The 22,224-nt window shown below is 47.3% G+C and overlaps 4 protein-coding genes across 4 annotated transcripts; 3 read left to right on the top strand and 1 right to left on the bottom strand.

The window, feature by feature from the left end:
* Positions 1 to 4,742: 4,742 nt before the first annotated feature.
* Positions 4,743 to 5,033, bottom strand: LAESUDRAFT_666528 (uncharacterized protein; the record flags this gene model as incomplete). Its single annotated transcript, XM_040905258.1, has 1 exon — positions 4,743 to 5,033. The coding sequence occupies one exon, from the start codon at positions 5,031 to 5,033 to the stop codon at positions 4,743 to 4,745; it is 291 nt and encodes a 96-aa protein (XP_040757993.1).
* A 9,319-nt stretch (positions 5,034 to 14,352) lies between these two features.
* On the top strand, positions 14,353 to 15,352 carry LAESUDRAFT_616672 (uncharacterized protein; the record flags this gene model as incomplete). Its single annotated transcript, XM_040903222.1, has 2 exons — positions 14,353 to 14,511; positions 15,206 to 15,352. Coding segments are annotated over 2 exons (306 nt in total), but the record flags the coding sequence as incomplete, so codon positions are not given.
* A 3,599-nt stretch (positions 15,353 to 18,951) lies between these two features.
* LAESUDRAFT_561497 (uncharacterized protein) lies at positions 18,952 to 19,370 on the top strand. Its single transcript, XM_040902955.1, has one exon. It carries the CDS (start codon positions 19,023 to 19,025, stop codon positions 19,275 to 19,277), a length of 255 nt encoding a protein of 84 aa, XP_040757991.1. The 5' UTR covers positions 18,952 to 19,022; the 3' UTR covers positions 19,278 to 19,370.
* On the top strand, positions 18,998 to 21,604 carry LAESUDRAFT_753301 (STE3-domain-containing protein). The gene is made up of 3 exons (XM_040911767.1): positions 18,998 to 19,662; positions 19,718 to 19,885; positions 19,939 to 21,604. Exons 1-3 carry the CDS (start codon positions 19,464 to 19,466, stop codon positions 21,327 to 21,329), a joined length of 1,758 nt encoding a protein of 585 aa, XP_040757990.1. The 5' UTR covers positions 18,998 to 19,463; the 3' UTR covers positions 21,330 to 21,604.
* Positions 21,605 to 22,224: the final 620 nt, after the last annotated feature.

The raw sequence follows: 22,224 nt of genomic DNA, 5'->3' as shown, positions 1-22,224 counted from the left end.
TTTCACTGAGTGGGAGTGACAAAATGTATGGTAAATGAACCTTTTTAATACCTTCCTTACTATGCTAGAGGTACAGATCGACACTTAGTATGTGCGGCGCGCATCGACTTTGGACTTAGCCGGCCATGTGCCGCTGCCTAGTAGCAGACTTTTTTTGTCTTGAGGAGTTCATGTTCACAATTATATCATGCCCATGAACTCCAGGTACATTCTATATATCTTGTAATATATTTGGTACTCACCAATATACATGTTCGCACTCATATCACACCTGTGAACTTCAGCATATGTCTGCTCATTGCTCATCACCTTGTCCCCTTTGTCTGTAAGTGACCTCACCTGTTGTTATGTGCCCAAGACTGTCACAGAACACAGATGGCCCAGCCTGTGCAGCCACCAGCTGGGCTGCCCATGAGCTGACATGCATGTTGTGTTCCATGACCCGAAATTGCCTCCACAATAGTTTTCACCAGCAGTTGAAAGTCCGCGGCACATCTGTGTGCTGATCTGAGTAGTTCAACATGGGCGTGCTCTACAACTTTCACCCCTCTAACCCTCTCCATCATCTCACATTCCACTCCTCCCCACCATGCGCAATGTCATCCGCTGCCACCACCCAGGCCCCCACCATCCCAGTGCTGGACCCCGTAACCATCACGCCCATCGCAGATCAGTATGTCACCCAGACAGTGTGAGAGCTCACCATGTCCATCTACCTTGAGCATGGCACATTCCCAGAGTGGAGGATGCCACTCACCCCTGCCTTGCCATGTTGGTTGACCAGTTTGCCGCTTCGATGGTGGTCCGACTCCCAGATAGCCAGGATGAATTTTTGTCACATCTCCGTGTGTTAGAAGCTTAGCGGGTATGCACCAGCATGTCACACTCCTGGTGGTACCATCACTAACCCCAACTGATAGCTGGATCTGCAGGACTATATTGCCATCAAGACATCCATGGAAAGCTCAATGCCTTCTCTGCTCAGTTAGTTGACGCTCCAACAACCCCTCACCTGCTTTCACATGTGGAGAGTCCGTGGTGAAGAGTACAGCTGTCTGCATGCTGATCCTCAGTTTGAGAGCCACTTCCTCAGTCCTGGGCCCACCCCGGTGAGGATTACGCTTCCCGAAGCCAATTCTGCCCTGGCGACACTGGCTGGTGAGGCCGCATCTACCCCGTCCCTCTCATCCCCTTTCCTGGTCACCTTTGCTGCTTCCGATACCCCCATCCATACTCTCCCAGAGCTCATTCACTGAATATCCACTATGGAGGACATCTTGGTTGCAACATTCAACAGCTTGGAGGCCAGGTACAAATGCATTTTCGATCATGCCTGTACAGCTATTAAAGAGAGCTTAACTCAGGATATTAAGTCATCGGTCCATGATGCTGTGGAGGAGGAGGCCATTGGCCTGAAGGCTGAACTTCATAGTTCCATTCATTATGACCGTGTCACCCTTCTCACCCTTATACATGATCTCTGGACGGTGTCCCTTCTGAACACCAAATTTGGCTTTGCCCTCGCCCACCTTTTCCGTGCCTTCACCGAATCCCTCGAACAACATGAGCACCTACAAGATGAGCTCTCTACCCTCATAAGCAGCCCTCAATTCCTGCTCCTCATCGCATCTATGTTGGACAAGGCCTGAAACTTCAACTACAGCCCCCTTGCCCAGACCCTTCGAGAGGCCATTTGATCCTCATCAGATGGGGCCTCATCAACTCCAGAGGATGGCTCTATTTCCCACTCCTATTCAATTGTGTCCAGATCTTTCTGTACCTCCTTCAGTTCCTGATGTAGCACGTCCTGTAGTGATACCTGTGCATCCATCCGCAATTTGTATGGAATGACCCTAAAAGCCACATAGTGGTGCTTTGAAATAGAACCAACCAACTCAGCCAGAATGTATGAACCTCCCATATTGCATCGGACCATGACCATCAGCCCAACATAGCACAGCTTTGACTTCTGGTTATGATCAGTTTTGAATTGCGAGTTTTCTACCAGCACCAGATCTCCCACATCGAACTTAAACTCATGGATCGTGTTCTTGAATGCTTTCTCGAACTGCTTGATTGACTTGAACTACGTGGCCCAAACCTGTCTCTGGACCTCTTGCAGGTCCTTATGCCTCTTGAGTAACTGTCATGCCCATACTGCCAGGAGCTGTTCCATCGACATCAGCTTATCCGTGGCCAGAGAGAGATACGTAGCTTCTGTAAGGTCAAATGGAAATACTGGCTCCACCCCATGGACCATGAAATATGGAGACTGCCCGGTACTCTTCTGAATCGAGACCCTTTCCACCCAGAAGACGGCATGTATAACCTTCGGCCAGTCCATCAAATTTTTCTCACTGCAAACCTTCATGGCTGCTTCCCAGACATCGAAGTGCCACCATTCCATGATACCATTTGCTTGAGAATTGTATGCTGAGATCCAGATATGCATGATCCCATACCATTTGTGGAGGTGCTCCAGTGCCGCAATGAACAGTGCCCCATTGTCCGTGACTATCTCCATGACTGCTCCCCACCGACAAAGCACTTCCTCAAATAAGAATGCCCCGAGAGTCTTTCTGGTCTCTTGCTGCAACATCCTCCACTCAGGCCAGGATGAGAGCATGAACCAGGCCTGCACAATGTGTGTGTATCTGCCTGCTTTTGGCATATGCATTGAATCCACGTATAGCTTCTGGAACAGTCCCAGCACATGCACCATCAGAGGGGGTACATGGTACTTGTACACTTTCTGAAGCTGGCATTCATGACAGGTTTGGGCATACCATTTAACATCCTGGTCAAGGTACAGCCACCAGAACTGCTCCAGCAACCTCATCCAGACAGTAAAGATGCCCTTGTGACCTAGCTCATCGTGAGCTGTTCAGAGCAGTGCATAATGGTGAACCTCATCCAGAACCTGCTTGTGTCATCCCTGGGCATCTCTCCACCATAGCCGGCCTTCTCATATGAAGAAATGTGCTGCCTCGTAGACAAACCTGTCGAACTCCTTCTTATTTAGTCCATCCGGTTTCTGTGGCTCTTCAAGGAAGTGCTGGATTTTCTTCTCCAACTCATTTGCCTGCTGAGCCTTCAGCATACAGGGAATCTCTATATTTGTGACTGTCTTAGATTAGAACACTGACATGGTGCCCATCATATCTTCCCTACACGTGCTGTACTGGCCCCGAAGTCTCATTTCCGGGCTGAGGTTGGCCCATTCCATTGTAAATGCACACACTTTATTGATCCACTCTTCGAAGTCATCTGGTCCCAGCTCATCTTCAACTGCCCCAGGTCACCACGAGAGCCCATCTGCCACCCCATGTCATGCTGCCAGAACATGCACCAGGTTAAAGTCAAAAAGGAGAATCCCAGCTATCCAGCAGTTGATGGTTGTATTGGGTTGAATGTTCAGATTGTTGAGCATTCCTTTAATGTATTTTGTACCCACCCTCCGGAAGCTCATAATGTGTCACGGGCCCCTTCACTGGCACATCGTCGATGAAGGGAACAGTGACCTCTGGTATCTCATCCTGCAGAATGTGTGTTATATCACCATGCATGATTTGCATCAAGTTGGTATAGCTCATCAGAATCGAGGTAAGCTGGAGAGACCCTAGTGGAGTCTGAAAGGAGGTCAAGTTACGGGACTGCTGGTTGAAAGCAACAAAGAGGTCCAGGCTTCCATAGCACCCACGGGCCCTGAAGGATTCCACCAGATGCTCCACCATCAGAGGGACTGCTGAATCTTTAATTGCTATCCCGTTCAGTGGCTATAGGTCGTAAATCAGCCAGAGCGACTTTCTGTCCTTCTTGACAATGCAGAACCACCTTGAATGATATGATGAGTTCGATCCCTCATAAACCCCAAGTCAATCTTGTCCTTGATGATCTGTACCACTTGTTCAAATATTCCCGGTGATATCGGCATGTTCTTAAGCACCCACGGGATGTGTTCCACTGTCAAAATGACTACTGGGTCGAAGTACTCATCCTGAAACTGCCTCTTTTTCATTTTGTCCTATGCAAATGCTGTGTTGTGTGCGCATATTAAGAAATCTGTAAGCTTCATCTCCTCCAGCCAGAGGAAACCATTGCCAGTGACATTAAGCGCATCATGCCTCTTCTGTGTGCACCTTTCCTGAGACTCGAATTTGGGCAGGTGAACCAGTAGGGTTGGAAGCCCCTTCATCAGGTTGACTGGTTTCCTTCACACAATTCGGAACTCTTCTGATAATGTGGTCACCATGGGCTTGACCCGGTTGGCCACCTTCTTGTAGGTGAATACTTCTGTTTCTTGTTTCTCGACCATGACCCATCCCGCCTTCCCGTGACTCCACAGTCTCATCTCCACAGTCCAAAACCCAGTCCGAAGATCCATGCACTCACGCCTCACATCATACAGTGAAGAAAAATGTATTTCAGATTCAGTGACTTTACATGGGATGAAAGATGATGTGGAACTAATGGACACAGTTTCGGACTGTACCCAGCTGATTTCTGCACATGCCTTCTTCTCCTCAGGGCATGTCTCTTCAATCCTAATATTGCATCTTCTCGAGCTACACCCGATTCATCGACCCGTGAAAATTCACGAGGTTCAGATTGACTTCCTGCTGCATAGTCCAAGCTTTTGTTGGCACCACAACCTGCTCTCCTGAGTGTGAATCCGTGATTGTGATCTGCTGCTCCTCGGAGGCAAAGTCTCAAGTCTCACAGGCCACTGTAGCAAAGAACGGTCACTCTAAGAGATTTTTGAATGGCGCATGGTGTACCACCTGAACTTGTACTGCAATGACGACTGACCCAAAGCGGAGCTGAACACATGGCAGCTTCCTGACTGTCTTTGTCACTGAGGTGTTTGCAGTCTCCAGCAAAATTACTTCGTCCAGGTTGAAAGGGGCTCTGAGGTCTTTCCAGACATTCTCCTGCATGACACATATTTGCATGCCCTGGTCCAGGATACATTCACACTGAAGCATGTCCTTGATCATTAGTTTGATGACCCAGAGTGGGAGCAATCCCTTCATAGATAATGTCATCTTGAGGGCCATCAGAAACACACTCCCCTCACCCATGTTGACTTCATCTTCATTCATGACTTCTTCGACCCAGGCCGTTGTTGCTATGCACTTCAGGGTGATCAGCTCCTTGAGATGCTTCTGTGGTTCTAGGGCATGCTGCATGAGCTCTCCAATGGTGACCATTACAGGTAGGTCGAGTATCTTCCTGACTATCCCAGAGACATTTTTCTTGTCTTCAATTGGGGTACGATATCCATAGGTGGGCTGTGAAGCCAGAATATCCCCTGGAAGTGAACTAGCCTTGATTCTGGGCAGTCCCTTCTGTGCTCTGCACCCTTCCTCAGGCCCAGCCTTGTCCTTTCCAGGCTTGCCACTGATAACCTCAACCCCATCGAAATGCACCCTTCATCTGCTATTGTCTATTGCCTGGAACACGTGCTCCATCCTGTCTGTGTTCCCTGGTTCATCAATAACTGCCATGTTGATCTCGCGCACTTCTTCGAGTATATTGACCTGGTGCGGCAGCTGATCTCTCACTTGTGGAGTCGCAGCAGACTGAACCGCTCCCAGGACAGACATCCTGAGGTGCTGAGAGTACCAGGAGTTGACCCGATCCTGCATGTTGTTTCTGGAGAGTGCCCTCAGAACATATCCTCCATCTGGCAGTCAGATGTGACCATTTTAGCCTTGACGTCCTCCTCTACATGGGGCAATGACTCATCAAGTGGTCCGGTCTATCACAGTAGTTGCAATTGCAGTTCATGGGGTAACCTGTCATGTTTCCGGGTGCTTCTGCTGCCAAGCTTGCTGCAAATGTACTGGCTGGCCCTTGCGATGCATAGCCTCCCCAGCACCCCTGTCTGCCTGTGTTGGACTGAGCCTGACTCTGTAAGAAGCTCATTAGGCATTCTACCGATTTTCACAGGTCTGAAATTTTGCCAGATTCTTGCTTGATGGCTGCTGCAGTCACCTTGAAGGTCATTTCATTGGTTGCACTCATAGCAGAGATTGTTGTGGGGGCAGCCGGGGTGAGTCCCAGACCACCGACATTAGCACCTCCTCCAAGGATCCCATAGCTACCCCCAACTGGACCTCCCCCCCCACCAGAGTCTTCTGCGTAGCATCGTGGACATCGTTCATGCTCCATAGATCATCCAGATAATGGTTTGGGTGCAGTATCTTGCACCGGAGCAGAATGGTTGCTTTCTCGGTCAGGTGGAATCCCCTAACATACCGCTCGTCTCGGGCCATGGGCGATACTCGTCCCATCTGGATCAGGTAGTTCACTATTGGAGTGAATTCATGGAAATAGATAGCTTCTTCAGCTCAAGTGTGAATGCCCTGGGTGAGTGCTTCAGAGACACATTGTTCCAGGTTGGCAGTGGTGTAGAGTTGGTCGCCCTCTGCTCCAGGATATAATTCGAAGATCTGCTGTCTGAACATCACATAGTCAGTTGTTGCTGCCACAAGGACTGTAAACCATAACTCCTCCTATTGTATGGTGAGGTAGTGCAGCACATAGTGAACTTTCTGTGCTCCTGTAAGCCCAGCCTGGATTGCTAGCTCATCCAGATCATCAAAGTATTAGTGCAGCTTTCAAGGCTCTCTGTCGAATGTTGGAGCAGTCTTCTGTCCTCAGGCTGGCATCAAAAAACCCCTTCCCGGAGCTTGTCCTGGTCCCAGCCCCAGCCGCCGCCACTACCTCCTGGTCCTGCCGATCCACCTGGTCTGCCTGATCTGCCTGGTCTGCCACCTCCCCCTCCACCACTGCCTGATCCCCCACCATATTCACTGCCAAGTCTGCTCGATCCACTTAGGCCACTGCCTGGGTTCCTACCCAGTCTGCTGCCTCCTCCTCTGCTGCTGCCACTGCCCCCCCCCCCCCGGCTGCCACCATGGGATCCTCCATTGCCTGGACCGGATCCTCCACTGTGCCCTGCCATGGTAAAGATTGATATTTGTGAGGTGAACACCGATTTAGTCCTGGTTACGAGTTCTGGGGGTCGCTGAACAGTGACCATCGAGGCCATCTTACCTGATGCTCCTTCGGGCATGTAGGAGAGCATATGTTTGTGTTTTCGTACTTCAGATGGGGTCGTCACTGTTTCCCTTGATACTGTGAAGTGCCCAGGGAGAATCATAGAGAGATCTCATAGTATGGAATCTTCTTGCCATGCTATGTCCGTCATGTCATCATACGTTGACAGTTCGTATTCATCCACTCCTGCCAACATGTTGTCAATCGGGATTTCAGGATACAGATTTTTGGTAGTCACTCTGGGGTCTGACGTGGTCTCAGTCACGGTCTCGATCGCTTCCTTGAAAATTTTGTCTGAGATGCTTGGCACTGCCAAAAGTGTTGATGAAGCTGAGGCGTCCACGTCCAGAGAGTCTGCTCTACCGGACACTCTTTCCTTGGCAAGGGCTTGGGCCACCCTGACTTGGCTTCAGGTCTTCACCTTCCTAAACTTTTCCTCCCTCATGGTGGGCTCCAGAAAATGTGATTGTGAGTACTCAGCTAGCTGTGAAAGGACAGCAAACAACCAGGTAGGGTGAAGGGGGAACAGTGCAGGGAAGGTCTGCATCTAAAGCCAATGCAAGAGCCAAATGTAAAATATGGTGAAGAAGTGAATCAACATGGCACCCAATAGACCACCAGCCATGTAGAGTGTATGGGCCAGGGTGATATATGCAAGATACGCACAATAAAACAGTTCCGGGGCAAGTCTAATGACTTCTGGATGGAGTACAGGAGTCTCAGGAGGTGGGCATACTGTTTCAGTGGCAATGTCCTGATGGTTGATCAACCGCGTTCAACAGTGAGAGCAAAGATTCTGATTAGATCATGAAGTAGAAGCAGTAGGTTGTGGAGGAGAGGGAGACCACTGTCTCTGTGCACTGCTATGCAAGCCTCATCACATACTCTAGCTCCTAGATATGCTGTCCGAGCTCCCCCCAACTACCTAACTGCACCACCCTTTTATACTATGCCCTCAGGGCATGTTCATCTGAGACTTAATTGCACATCGGACCCCGATTGGTCCTGTAACTCATTCCCTTGCCTCACTCATCTCATTTTGAATTCCTTGGAGGGCCTGCTGCTGCAGACCACCCCATCACATCTCATTCTGAATTCCTTGCCTTCTATTCACCTGTGTTGCACTCTGCTCACTGCATTCCTCAAGGGCCCATCCCAGCGGCCATCCCATACCATGGAAGTTTCCTTGTTCCTGATCTGAAGGTGCCCTGTCCATTCTTTGGACACCTCGCCTATGCTGCCCCAATGGTTTCACCTGTTTCTTGGTCTGTGCTCATATGCTGGGGTTTCCTGACATCATCTTGGATGCAGTCTCCCATCGGTACCTCACCTGGTCTACAGCTGCGGTCCTTGGACATGTACACACCTCAACCTGCCTGCCCCTTCTTGTGCCCCTCTCAGCTATTGCCACTCTCCACCCTATTCTCATCTTGCCATGTCTTACACACCAGATGGCATCCCTGGTGAACAGCGATCCATCTACACCCTGTGCATACATCAATATCTTCTGCTGCTTGAGGCTCTGTCCATGGAATGCATACATGTTCCATCTGGTTTGTGTTCCGCTGTGGTTGAGTGGAATAAATGGTGCCACCGAGTCTGATCCCTCCTGGTACGTGTTCTATGTCTTCCTTTTTCTCCTATTTAGATTGACCTGTAGCCTCAGGCGCTCCTTGACACCACCTGCACTGAGCTCACCTGGACAGGAATGCAGGTGCCACTGACTGACTCCTTTGAGTAGGTCTGTGATCTCCGTGCCCTCACCACCTTTTATTTGTCACACAATCATGGTTCAAGGTCAGCCACAATGGTTGGAGATCTTTTTTCGGACCCTTGATTGTGGCAATGCTTGCTTGACATGCTTGGACAAAGATCAATGAGCCCCGACATTCCCTCATCCAAAGCTTCCACCTCCCTTTCGCTCCAACATGGCCAGCCTTCAGTGGTGCCATACACCTCCATGTCTGTAGAAGCTGGTGATGATCTGGACCATACGCTGCACCCAAAGCACTTTTCTGAAGGTGACAGTTGGTTCTGAGGTCACGTCCTGAGGTTTGGAGGGCCCCATCCATGTAAACGATCCATAGCACAGACTCGATGTATCTGTCCTGCCCTAAATACGATGTGCCTGTTCTGCTCTGAGCTTGCTGTCAAATGTTAGGGAGCACAATTATAGTGGGGGGCAGCCATGCTGGCCACCTCACAGTGCCGTTGCTCATCCTTATCCAGGTCGAGAGTCCTGTAGTTCACCATGAGAATGTTGATGAAGTTTTCCCAAGTACCGAGGAATTGTCATGCTGCTACCTTGGTCACATATTCTGACATGTAGGTGAATGCACCACCTTCCAAGTGCAGCAGTGCCATAGTGATTTTGCATTCATCATCATTGATCTTATTCCACCACATTCATATACCAAGTTGTTAGAGCCAGTCCTCCAAACTTCCTTTGCCTGAGTAGTGTGGAGGTTTGGCAATTTTGATGCGAGGATGGTTGGGTTGGACCGTGCCGGATGTTTGACCTTGCATCATTGTGACGCCGCTTGCTTTAAGTGAAGCTAGCTCATGATGCAGCTTGATATTTTCGCTGCCTAGTTCCATCATTTTCTTTCCCATGTCCAACATAGCTTCCTGAGTTCCTGTGATTTTGTCAGTTAGGATGACCATGTGTGCATCCTGGGCTTTGATCCTGTCCGAGAGTTTTTCATTCTTGGACTTGAGTACTGCCTCTTTGAGATGTTGCTTCATTTGGATTGATGTAATGGATGCCTCAAGAATTCATTTGTGCTCATAGATCTTGTCACCAAGTACGTTATACATCTTTTTGAGTTTATTGTTGACCATGGACTTCATGACGATGATTACTCATTCATGGATGTTATTGGGTATCTTGCCGGGGGTGGACTGCCTAATGGCATCTTCGAGATGCTCATATTGATGTCCATCATAGGACCATGTGAAAGGTATGTATGCTGGGAGGAGTGATGGTGTTGGAGACAATGGTCCTCTGACTTGCGATGCAGAATCTCCAGGTTGGAGCTCTGGTAATGGTTGACTAGAGGCATAGGGTGTACTTTCATGTGTCTCGATGTTTGGGTGAAGGATATCTTCCATTTGTTGTTGGAAGGTAGTCATTTGTGCTCGATTGGATGACATTTTCACAAGTAAAAGAAGTATATATCTAATTGAAGATGAAGCCTAGGTACTATTTGTCCTTGACCTTCCCAATCTCCTTGACGATCTCATCTAGCCTCTGCTGCTTCCCTATCTTCTTGAAACTAATTCTGCCTATCTCCAAGCAGCACATGTTGATGACCTGAGTCTCGACGAAGGTGTATTTGCGAGTACCCATGTATAAGTCTGCGCAGACTTTGTCTAACTCCGATGCAAGAAGTTGTACTTTCTTCCTCCAGTCCTGACTTATTCTCTCTCAATATGCTCCCGGTATCAGCTGAAGCCTAAAGGAGGTAGCAGATACCTGCTTCTTGAGCATGTCATTGTGAAGCGTGGGTCTAACTGTGGACAGGAGTGGGCGAATGGGTCATGCGCTAAGTTGTATGGGTCATATCAGCTGCAGAGTGATGATCGTGGGGGGAATGGCATTGCTGGTGATGATCTTGGGTGGAGGTCTTGGCTTGCATCCATCTGTGGTGAGACATCCAGCTCTGGGATTGTAACGTTCGAGCAGAGGGGTGTGACTGTGAAGGCAATGAATGATGCCTTGTACCCTAATATGCATAGTGTCTACTACCCTGGCCGCCGATCATTGTTGATCTGTGGATGAAGCACCTAGGGATGCTAAGGTAAGGAGCCTTCCTCACTCTTGGTTGGTCTTGCAGCATTTGTAGCCAGTGTAGGGATCTTCTTTATGGGTGGCCTTGCACTTTGCTGCCTTGGGCTGCTCAGCATCTTGCTGAGGCTCACGCCGGGTAGAAGTCAAATTGGAATGTGTGTGGGAAAAGCTGCACGCTACGGCTGAAGATGCTTGCACTGAAAATATGTGGCTGCTTGCATTAGACACTAAGCAGGGGTGCAGAAAATGTCAGATTGTTTCTAATGTCACAGCGACGCTGGACAAGAGATCAAAAAGACCAAAACAGGGTCAGTCACATGGAACATGCTGCCCTGATCCCCCCAGATCCCAAGTAGTGTCAAAAGACCTACCTACTTACTGGTGTGCCAGCAAGTATATGGAAATGTGATAGATATATATAGTGGAGCTTGGTAGGCTCAGTGGTTGCTATGCTTGGTAGATGAGGAGAAACAATCTGAGGTTTCATCCTCTACATGCTGGTCTTATATATGTGTACAGGATGGGCCACTTACTACTGCTACTTTACCTATCTGGAACGAGATCCCACTGACTACTACAGCATTGGTCAAGTCCAGGACAAAAGGCCATATGCTCGTGAGAGCAAATCTATCCTAATATGTACTAGTGCAGGAACGTCTCTGTGAAAAAATAAGTGAAGAGGTTCTTCCTCGTGGGATTCAAGCAATGCTATGGAAAATCCCTGGGCTTCGGTGACCTTTCCTTATTGTGGTAATGGCTATCCTTTGAGCTGATTGCCTAGATGATTTATAGTAATTGTCCTTGTTTCCAAAATGAACACCCTTGTGGTTCCTGGAATAGATTGGTCTGACCATGTCATCCATTGGTCTGGACCGTAACATGTGATGTAGACTATCACCTGATCTCTACATGTCACATCTGTGGCTGAGTGGCGTGAGATATTAGTGAAGCACATGATCTATGGTGTGGGTAAAGTCACGTGCGGACTTTGTGGCAAAAATCTGTGACACATGCCCATGCAACTGTAGGAACTGGGCTCGCCATTGAACCCCTAGTTGGCACTTACATCAGAATTGCACTAAGCAGTGGATTGTCCGCATGATGGACAATCAATATTAGAGCAGGAGTTGTTGACCCTGACTACACAGGGGAACTTAAAGTCATCATGATCAATCACTCAGACCATCCCTTCAAAGTCTCTGTCGGTGACTGCATAGCTCAGATTATTCTTGAAGTCTTTGCTGAAGGAATATCAGTCGACAATAAGAAACCATTGGGGGACAGACATGGATGAGAGGATAAAGGTTTTGGTTCCACAGGAAGCTGAACCATGAAAGGGGGGTAGTGTCACAGATTTTCACCACAAAGTCCACACATAACTTTTCTCACACCACAGACCACGTGCTTTACCAATATCTCATGCCACTCAGCCACAGACATGACACTTGAGATCAGGTGATAGTCTACATCACATGTTATGGTCCAGACCTGTGGATGATCTGGTCAGACCTGTCTATTCCAGGACATAATAGAGGCATCCATTTGGAAACAAAGGGAACAAGGACTATTGTTAGGGATTATCTAGGCAATCAGCTCAAAGTATAGCCGTTACCACGATAGGATGGATCATCTCACCATTGTTACAGATAAGGACAGATCTTCACATCCATTGTTTTGCATATAGGTAGATTCTCCCACTTATTGTTTTATATATAGTTTAGTTGCAAAGGTACGTAGATAGCCAATAGCATGTCATGTAGTAACCAGCACTCGATACATGTATGTATATAAGACCAGCCTATAGAGCAAGAAACCTCAGATCATTTCTTCTCATCATATTACTACACAGACTAAGGCCTAACCAGCCTGCCTATATATCTCTATCACCTTTCCAGACTTACTTCACATCAGTGAGTAGTCTTTTGATTGCACAAGTGCTGCCACTAGAGTTTAGCCTTTAGGTTCTTTTTTTTTTATTTGTCATTCTTTTGTTTGTGGCATAGCACCATAATATACAGACTCATCAAGGTGCGATTGTGAGCCACTTTGCCCCCGAGATCACTACAGTGCCACAGCTTTAAGTATAAGGTCATCGCACTGCACCGCTGCACAATGTTTGACCATCGCTCCCTCAAAAAAAAAATAGGTCTGCCTAGACAAGGCCATAAAAGGGCACAAGCCACAACATCCATTTACGTGACCATGTCACTCACCTGTTAGGTGCCCTTCTCCCTTGCTTTTTCCAGGATCTGGGCAACTCCCATACAGAAGTGTCACAAAATAGCATATTTGAGGGGCCCCAAATTATGATTTCCTTGTCATGGATTGCATATTTCAGACCTCAGAGGCCTCAAAAACTCTCAAAAAGACTCTTATTTTTATTGCAACTTAGCATGTTTTAGGGCCCAATGCATGTCGGAGATCCCGGTTTAGGCATGTCTGGGTGGTTAAACACTAGTATTATTGATGTGACAAGCCATTGATGCAATAAGACCACCATATAGTCACATATTAACATAAAGATAAATGATTTCCTGACCAGATAGCCATCATAGTATGTACATGCGTGCATTGTGCTGCTTGCATAGCTCTCCTTGAACTCATGGAGCTGGATTGTCACATTCGAAAGATACAAAATCTGTAGTTTGTGCATCAAGATCTTCTCATTCTGATCCCAAATAAATAACAAAAATATCTGCAACAGTGAATGCATTTGCAGCTTTTCTTCAAGATGTCACCTTTCATGACAACAGCATTGATAAACATCAGCTTGATACGCACTCCATATAGCCTCTTTATTATCACAACATCATTATGTGAGAGTAGCGGGCTATCTCGCCTCACATAATAATGTAGTGAGTAGCAGGCCATCTCCGAGTTGCAAACAAATCCGTGTTTTTCTGACTCTGACATAGTGTGACATACAAATGTGATGTATCATTACAAAATGTGACATAGTCACAGGTCTTGTCACACTTTGCATACTGGAGGCCCGAAACTTTGCATATTTCAGACTCGTTTCGAAAGATTTTTGCGACACTCCTATATGAGAGTTGCCTGGGTCCTCTTTTTCCTCAGACTACTCCTTCATTTGCTCTCACATTGCTGGTCATAAATTGCAAGAGCAGCAGAACAACCTATCTACCAGTGAGTTTTTGTTATCACATGGCTGTGTAGTCCTCACTAAATGCATTAGTGCTATTCATATACTCATATAATCCAAACTCATCATTGACATTATGTCTAATATGTCTCCTGAGGACAAGATGCCAAACTCTCCACCATGCGGCAGGACACCATTACCAACTGCATTCAACCAAAAATTGGTGCTGCAAAGGTGAAGGAGAAGTTTAAGGCCACCACGAAGCATGCTCTCCCAGACCCATCAGCCACCAAAAATGCATGGATGCTCGTAGATTCACAGCATGACCTCGGGTGCCCAGCTGACTGACTGATACAAAAATTAAAAAGGGCTACATCTCACATCTTCATCTTAGAAGCAGGAGAAGGCACTTCTCATGCAGATCATGTTCGACAAAATCTGGGACATACTACATGACCCAGCGACCTCTCGGGTCAGAATGCCGCAGTTCTTCTGGTGGGTCCAGAAGATACTATGGCTTGCTCTAATCTGCAAAATCATCTCTAGAGCTCAAGTCCATTCAGCTTAAATATGAGAAAAATGTTATCATATTATGCAAGGACAATCACTGCGGCTACATTCTCAAATAGTGGCTAATTTTCAGCCGAAATCCTTAGATCTATGCCGATTCTATTTGCTGTATTCCTCAGTTTTTGTAATAACAAATCTTCACATAGATTCCATTCACACTATGAAAAGTCCAGATTTGTTTGTGGGATGGCATGCCTTAGATTGAGGAAACACTGACTGGGTGTGACAGATGTCAGCCACTGCTGCCCGGAAAGGCAATCACACATCTGAAGTCCACACCTATCAGTGGCAGTGGCTGAAAGCCAACTTGCCTAATAGAGCAGTTTGCCAAGCATGCCAACACAAGCTGTTTCATGGCAAGATGTGACTGATGGTGACAAGATTTTGCATTACCCTTCTGTTTGACACCCTCTGATTCAGAAGTTCTTTGATGGGCAGTCCTCCTTACCTTTCAGTGATCATTTTGGTCATTTGGTTAGCTGAATGTTTAAACATCTTATCCTTAAGGTTTGAAGTAATTTGACCCAGAACTCAAATTATTATTCATGATCTACGAAAAACTTTGCAAAATGAGGCCAGCTATAGTACTCGTGTTATCCAACAAGTGGCAGGTGCTTTCACTGAACAAGGCAGATGTGAAGGGCGACAACATGCCTGTGATGCTCTATGAGAACTAGCCAAATGTGCTCGAGAAACAGATCTGTGACATTCTGTGCTACTGCCACTGCCTGTCAAACCATGGAGGGATGGATAAGACCATGTCTCTGATCTGCGAGCACCATTCATGGATCTCCAAAAAGCTCATCTCGCAGTTCGTCAAGAATGCCCGACATGTAGACTGGGAACGCAGGGCTAACACCTGTCACTTGCAAACAAGGACAATGAGAACAAACCCATTTCCATTGCTGCTGCACCACGAACTTCTCAAACAACTGCTGCACATGAACTAAAGTTCTCTGGGTCAGACCTGTTCATTGAGGAGCCTGCTTCTGCTGCTGATAACTATTGGCCCACCACTGAACCCATATATCCATTCTTGCATCCAACAGAGTCTGCCACCTCAATCCAGGATGTCTGGGACAAGGTTGGTTCCCCATACATCTCGAGAAGCTCTTCGGCATTTATGTCTAGTCTGCCCTCTGAATCGGGTTTCAGCAAGCCTGTGTATGCACTCCCTCCTATCAGGGACCTGAGCAGGAATGAAGATATCTTTGGTGCCGTGCCATGCAAGGCTGTCACACTATCATTAATTGGCCAAGCTATGTCTGGAAGCTTCTGAAATGCTCACTCACAACTGTAAAGCACTAGCTTTGGCTAGTTTCCACAGAAGAGAATACTTATTCAAGCTTCTACCACCATGTCACAATATTTAACATGACAGCTTTATTTTCGCATTTTAAGTCCTTATTTGGCAACCATAAGTAGTTATATGAGCACAACCTTAATATTGGTCCAACAAAGTGAATACTTGGACAAATAGCATAATATCAGCACATACATTGCAGATGTGGCTGTGTCTACCACGTGACCATCAAGCACCCATGATTCAGCAACCCAGTCACATGACTGATTAAAGGTTCAGCCTAAAGGATTAGGATTGTCACATGGTGGGAAGTGGCACCAACAACATGGCTACCAAATGGTAGCATCACTATTCGAATATGCCATATGGCAGACACTTTATTGGCCACTCAATAATGGCACCACTTTGCTGCTCATATAGTGGCACCATTCTGTAGCAATTATCTCATTGGACAAATCACGGCCATTCTTAGATAGTTGCTATGGCAAAGTCCAGACCATTACTAGATCTAACAATATGTTTATATGTAGGTATCTGAGGTCTCACAGTAGCACAGTGCCAGGGGCCCTGCCCTACATGTATATAAGTACCTATGATAAAGCTGGGTACCCCCAGTTTCATACATCTATTGTATATGGCCTAACAAGCCATCAGCCCCTTTTTGTGTGATTATAAGGCTAAGGGCCCTTTGAGCCCCTTTTTGCAGGCTGTATACCACTGCATGCCTTTTTGATCTAGCCCCCTTGTGGCAGATCCTTATTTTGGTTTTTGTGCAGGTCATGAGTGTGGCTAGTACCTTGCAGCCATTTCCTTGCCTTTTGGCAGGATCTATAATGCGCTGTGACACACTGAGGACATGTGCCCATGATTTCACTGGAAAAATTTTAAACACATTGTGATAACAGTCACAATGTAATTATAATGTTACCAGTGTAAACATTATGAAATTATTTAAATTATTTTGAGTGCCATCATTGTGAAATAATTGTGATTTCATTCAGAAAGACACTATAATGTGACGACAATTTTTCTCTAGCCAGCATTCACACAACATGTGGCATCATTTTGAATGGACCTTAAGTGTACATTACAAATATGATCAAGGTGACATTACAATGAGTGCTAGATGCTTTCCATCAGGTGCGGGCTGAAATCATTTTAGATGCATTGAGGATGTCCTAATATGGTTAGCAGATTATTATATATAGTAATTGAATTTATATGATCACAATGAACCCAGTGGGAGCATCTTGATGACATCATAGCCCTCAGAAGTATCATTTAAAAATTTTTCTCAAGAAACATTCAACATATCACTGCAATGTTGCTTGAATGCTGTCAGCTGCAACATATTACTGCAATGTTGCTTGAATGCTGTCAGCTGCAACATTGGGGCCTGATTGTGGCATCATTATGAATGTTATCAAAATTGTACTGATGCTTAAAGCATTAAAAATGATTTCAAAATATATTCACTGAAAACATTGCATGATTATTTAGACTGTTATTACAATGTGTCCAAGATGTTCCCTGTGGAATCATGGGCTCATGTGCCCGGTGTACGGTGACCATTTTAATATATGCACCATTTTGCATTCTCAGGCTGCCATGTTCGTGTATCTCCGCACTCAGGCATCATGCATCAAGGATCGAGGACAGAAGTGCCACAGGACTGGCTACATCTCACTCCGGCTCTTCCGTCTCCTCCACTTGATTATGCCTTAGATTCTTATGAATCAGTGCAATCCTCATTGCATAGGCCATTCACGTCCGCAGGAGCATATAAGTTTGTCCTTTCAGATCGCTCACATGCTAGATCTCATCGCTGGTTAGACGGGATGTGTGGGGTTAAAATGCAAGAGTATACAGCAACATATGTCTTCCAGAAAAGCATCAAACGGAAGAACACACATATGCAGCTGAGACTGAGCTGAAAACTGAAGTTCAGAAGATTCGGCGTAGCAATCTGAGCGTCCGTGAGGAATGCTGAATGCAGGGAGGCAAATCTCGGTGTTTTCTCTATGCTTTTTGGCAATGCTTTCATTTGTTTTCACCGAAAGCTAGCTCCATCTCCTTATATGCTGGACTCGCTACTGCATCACGACCATCAATCATAACTCATTCATCCCAGACACAGGCACTAGCTTGATATCAAAAATGGCCAGCTAGGTGCAAAGGCCTCTGGTGATGTGGTGTCAAATACTATCACACTGCAGACATGATGGCATTTGCAACTATGGCATATGCCGAGTTAGTATTTTGCCTTTTGTAAGTGATATTTGCGATGATGTCATTTTGTATCTCAGAAGATGAAAATGCAACAGGTTATTCAGCGATCACAGATTAGTTACAAACTTTTTGAGATATACAAGCATCATGCATATTTAGACAATATGTCAAAATTTAGTGCTGTGAAATTTGAGTCACAAATTATATATATTAGATGACATTCAAGTCTGGCAGATTAATATACCCAATGCCATCACTTCAATCTGGCACAAGGTGTAGGATGTTGAACGACGGCCGCCAAGACCGGCACCACGTTCAATAACTCACGACACCACTGGGGATTTTGGGTAACAAATGAGCAAGGTACCGCTATGTTTAACTACCCCTTTTATACCGTGCCCCTTCAGGGTAGGCGACACAGCTCGCACGCCCAGCGCTTACCTGGCTGCCATTCCTGCAGCCCCTGTACCCAGCTCCGATGCCTCCGAGGTTCACTGCCATTCCGCAGTGCCTCCCAGGCCCCAAAAGCCAACATAGGATGTATTGATTCTAATGTTGAATATAGGCCTCCTTGACTGATCTACACTTTGTGTCTTCATCTGTTGGACTTGAATGTCATCTAATATATATAATTTGTGACTCAAATTTCACAGCGCTAAATTTTGACATATTGTTTAAATATGCATGATGCTTGCATATCTCAAAAAGTTTGTAACTAATATGTGATTGCTGGATAACCTGTTGCATTTTCATAATCTGAAATACAAAATGACACCATTGCAAATATCACTTACAAAGGCAAAATACTAACTCGGCATATGCCATAGTTGCAAATGCCATCATGTCTGCGGTGTCATCATGCCGCAAAGTCTATTCTCTTTTTTCTTTCGCCACGTTCATGACACATGCGCGTGCTCGATACCGCGTCGCGTTTTGACAAAGTATATGCCATCTGACGAAAGATGAACGTTCTCCTAGGGTTGCCATATTTAGCCACCTCGTTATTCTCTGCTATCTTCGGGATCATTCAGCTTTCTGTGTATGGGTCTCTATTTGTTGTCAATTCCACCAGAAAGTCCATCAGGCGCCGTAATGAGTGCTCAGCGCTCATGCCCGTTAACCGAGTGCATGCGCTCGGCATAGCGGGCCTCCGTGACGACAGTGGGCGAACTTCTTGTTCGCGCTCCCGGGCAACTGTTGTTTTCTGCTGGACCTGACACCGTCCCTCATGGAACTGGGACGATATCGAGAACTTCCGATGATGATTCTATCGCCTTGCAGCCTCAGTTTTTCCGTCCTCTGACGATGACTGCTCCGCGCCTTAAGTTGCGCCCAGGAACAGCAGGTTCCTCCTCCTCCTCTTTTCTCTCGAACATACCCCTCGCAGATACCTTCTCACTGTCATGAATCCTGGTTTGCCAGCTGTGTCCTTCGTTTGCGCCGTGCTTGTGATTTTGGTGACGCCCGCTCACTGGGAATCACGGAGTATACCTATACTGTCGTTAATTGCTTGGCTCTTTATGAGCAACGTCTTTCAAGGCATCGATGGCTCATTGTGGATAGCAAACAGTGAGGTCAAGCTCACTATTTGGTGCGACATAGGTATGTGAACCCCGTTTGGCGTGCATCGAAAGTATGATAATTCATTCTGGCTCAGTAACCAAGCTACTATTCGGTTCGCGAATTGCTATACCGGCAATATGTCTATGTCTTACCCTTCGCTCATGGCGTATATTTCCGGCTGTATACGCCTCCGAGCGACGCCGCGTTCTCTCATTCGAATGTATACTATGCTTTCTATTGCCCATGTTCTACATGGCGCTTCGTGCGTACTCCACTTTGTCCTCAGCGCTATGGATCGTTGATAGGGCACCGCAGACATAATCGTGCAGGATCATCGCTTCGACATCTACGAAGGCTTCGGCTGCACGGCATCTGTTTATAGATCCATTCCCGCAATATTCCTTGTCTGGCTTCCACCGCTCATCCTCTGTATCATAGCCGTCCTCGTTTCATGTATCATCGTCTATCTTCGCTCTCACAACAGCCGGGCAGTTTTGGACATCGCTTATCGCAATTCCGCTGGCACATACATCTTCCTTCGCCCACTGTTCATCTCATTTCCAATCGTCTCGCTGGTCTTGTCTTCGACTGCGTTTTCGATTTATGCTGCCATCGTATCCCCATCAGGCTTGCTTCGATGGACGTCCTGGGATCAAGTCCACGCGCGCTTTACCACAGTGAACGTAATTGCAGACATTCACGACACTGACCTCGTCGACACCGAGTTCACGTGGTGGCTTATACCAGCCTCAACCTTCGTTCTCATCGTCGTCTCGCTTGCTGGCTTTATATCCAGTGCACGGCAGGATACACTCAGTGGTTACCGCGCTGTTGCTCAGCAGTTCTCCACGATCGCTCTCCGCCGCGACTGGCGTCGGCAGTCGTTCGAACTGCCGATGGATAGGCGACCACACGTGCTCTTGAAGTCGCCAGAACCATCCGACCTGGCAGATCCAGAGAAAGCGCACCATAGCAATGTGACGCAGAAGCCACGGAAGTCCAGACCATTTCCAATATCTGTCACGCTGTCAGCAGGTGCTTCGGTATCGCCACCTGTTTCGACAGCCTCCGACGAGGTGGATGATCTGTTCGCTCGGTCGGCCCGGACGTACTTAGGGTCGCCCGTCGCGCGCGAAGCCTTCGGTTACGTATCGCATCCATTTGCTGTTCCGGCACAGAGCACGTCTTCCCTGCCTACGAACGTCCCAGTCGTCTGGTATGGCGAGCCTGAGCCTCCTCAACGCGCACATGCGGCCTCGAACAGACATTCCATTTTGTCCCAACAGTGGCCGCGTCCTCCTTCTGGCATCCCTACCTCGCCTCTGCCGTCCGTTACGGTTCTCCCACCGACTCTGATCCCTGATCGCCACATCTCTCGCCCTGCAAGTACTGCATCGCTGTCCACCAGCGTTGTATCCTCGACGATCAATACGTCAGCGCACGCATTGGACCCAGCACAGGTCTTGCACGACTCACCTACGCTACCGTCCTTCGCACCCTTCTCGGATGCTGTGATCTCCGAGCACGAAGCGCGACAAGGACACGAGCGGGGCCTCAGTGTTCCTATTCCGAAGCATTCCCGCAGGACACGCAGCATGGGCAGGTTGATCACGAGGAACCTGAGTCTCAGCTCGCGAGATCAGCAGCGTTCTAGACAACAGGAGGAAGGAGCGATCTATATGACTGTGGTGCAGGAAACCTTATAAGTAAATCACAGGCTGAGACTTCGACATGTACAGTGAGGTCTGGCGTCCCGCTCTTTCGTTCCGACACCCATATACCATTTGAACGCCTGACCGCGTTCAGAATTCTCAAACTCATTCGTTCTCATGCTGTAGCCAAGTCGTACTACTTACTCCCACTGTAGCTCTGTTGCCATTGCTGTATCATACACCTTCCTTCCCCCTCTACAGGACCCCTAGTGTGACTGCATGTTCATACTTGCGACTACACAATTGACTACATGGACGTCGAGCTGGTTTTATCTGGAAGAAAGAAGACGTTCACCTCGAGATGTACTGGTGTGGTACGGACGGTGAGTGCTCACTCGAGTGATGTGCAAACTATTGGGTTAAATTGATTTATAATCGTTACGCTGAGCAAGATTGCGTGCGCTATAACCTCTAGTACGTCAACTGGACTCTTTCCAGGACAAAACTCCTTTTATATCCCCACAGCTCAAGACCACCACCTCCCGAAATCCCCGGCATGTCGAAGTTGATAAGTTACGGCGAATCGTGAACGAATAACAAATGGCATAAAAATGATAAGGGCAAATGCCGTGCGCGATGGCGCGCCAGATCGAAGAATGCGAATACGAAGTCATCGTTCGGTCATGCAAAGTTCGTGAATAGTGTGTACGAAGACGAGAAGCCTGTCAGGGGTGAGTGCCGTCAGCGATGGTTCCTGATTCGATGTGAGCCGAATGCGTACCTTCGAGCGAAGCCACTCAGGCGATAACACATGAACCGGACACTGTCCCACTTGACGTGTCATAATTGTTTGGGATCTGGCAGCCCTCGGTCTCCTCCGCGGGGACGGGCGTCGCGATGGTGAAGAAGGCGTCCATTGCAAACGAGGAGGATGAGCGTGCAGAAGCAA

The sequence above is a fragment of the Laetiporus sulphureus genome (assembly GCF_001632365.1).
Source record: "Laetiporus sulphureus 93-53 unplaced genomic scaffold LAESUscaffold_87, whole genome shotgun sequence".
NCBI lineage: Eukaryota > Fungi > Basidiomycota > Agaricomycetes > Polyporales > Laetiporaceae > Laetiporus > Laetiporus sulphureus.
This window is presented reverse-complemented; position numbering and strand designations above follow the sequence as displayed.

Bases quoted from the DNA above. Each gene is read 5' to 3' on its own strand.
- LAESUDRAFT_753301 (XM_040911767.1), top strand. From the start codon at position 19,464: ATGAATCCTGGTTTGCCAGCTGTGTCCTTCGTTTGCGCCGTGCTTGTG. The intron at 19,663-19,717 runs GTATGTGAACCC...ATTCTGGCTCAG, and splicing joins CACTATTTGGTGCGACATAG to TAACCAAGCTACTATTCGGT. The intron at 19,886-19,938 runs GTGCGTACTCCA...AGGGCACCGCAG, and splicing joins CATGTTCTACATGGCGCTTC to ACATAATCGTGCAGGATCAT.
- LAESUDRAFT_561497 (XM_040902955.1), top strand. From the start codon at position 19,023: ATGAACGTTCTCCTAGGGTTGCCATATTTAGCCACCTCGTTATTCTCT.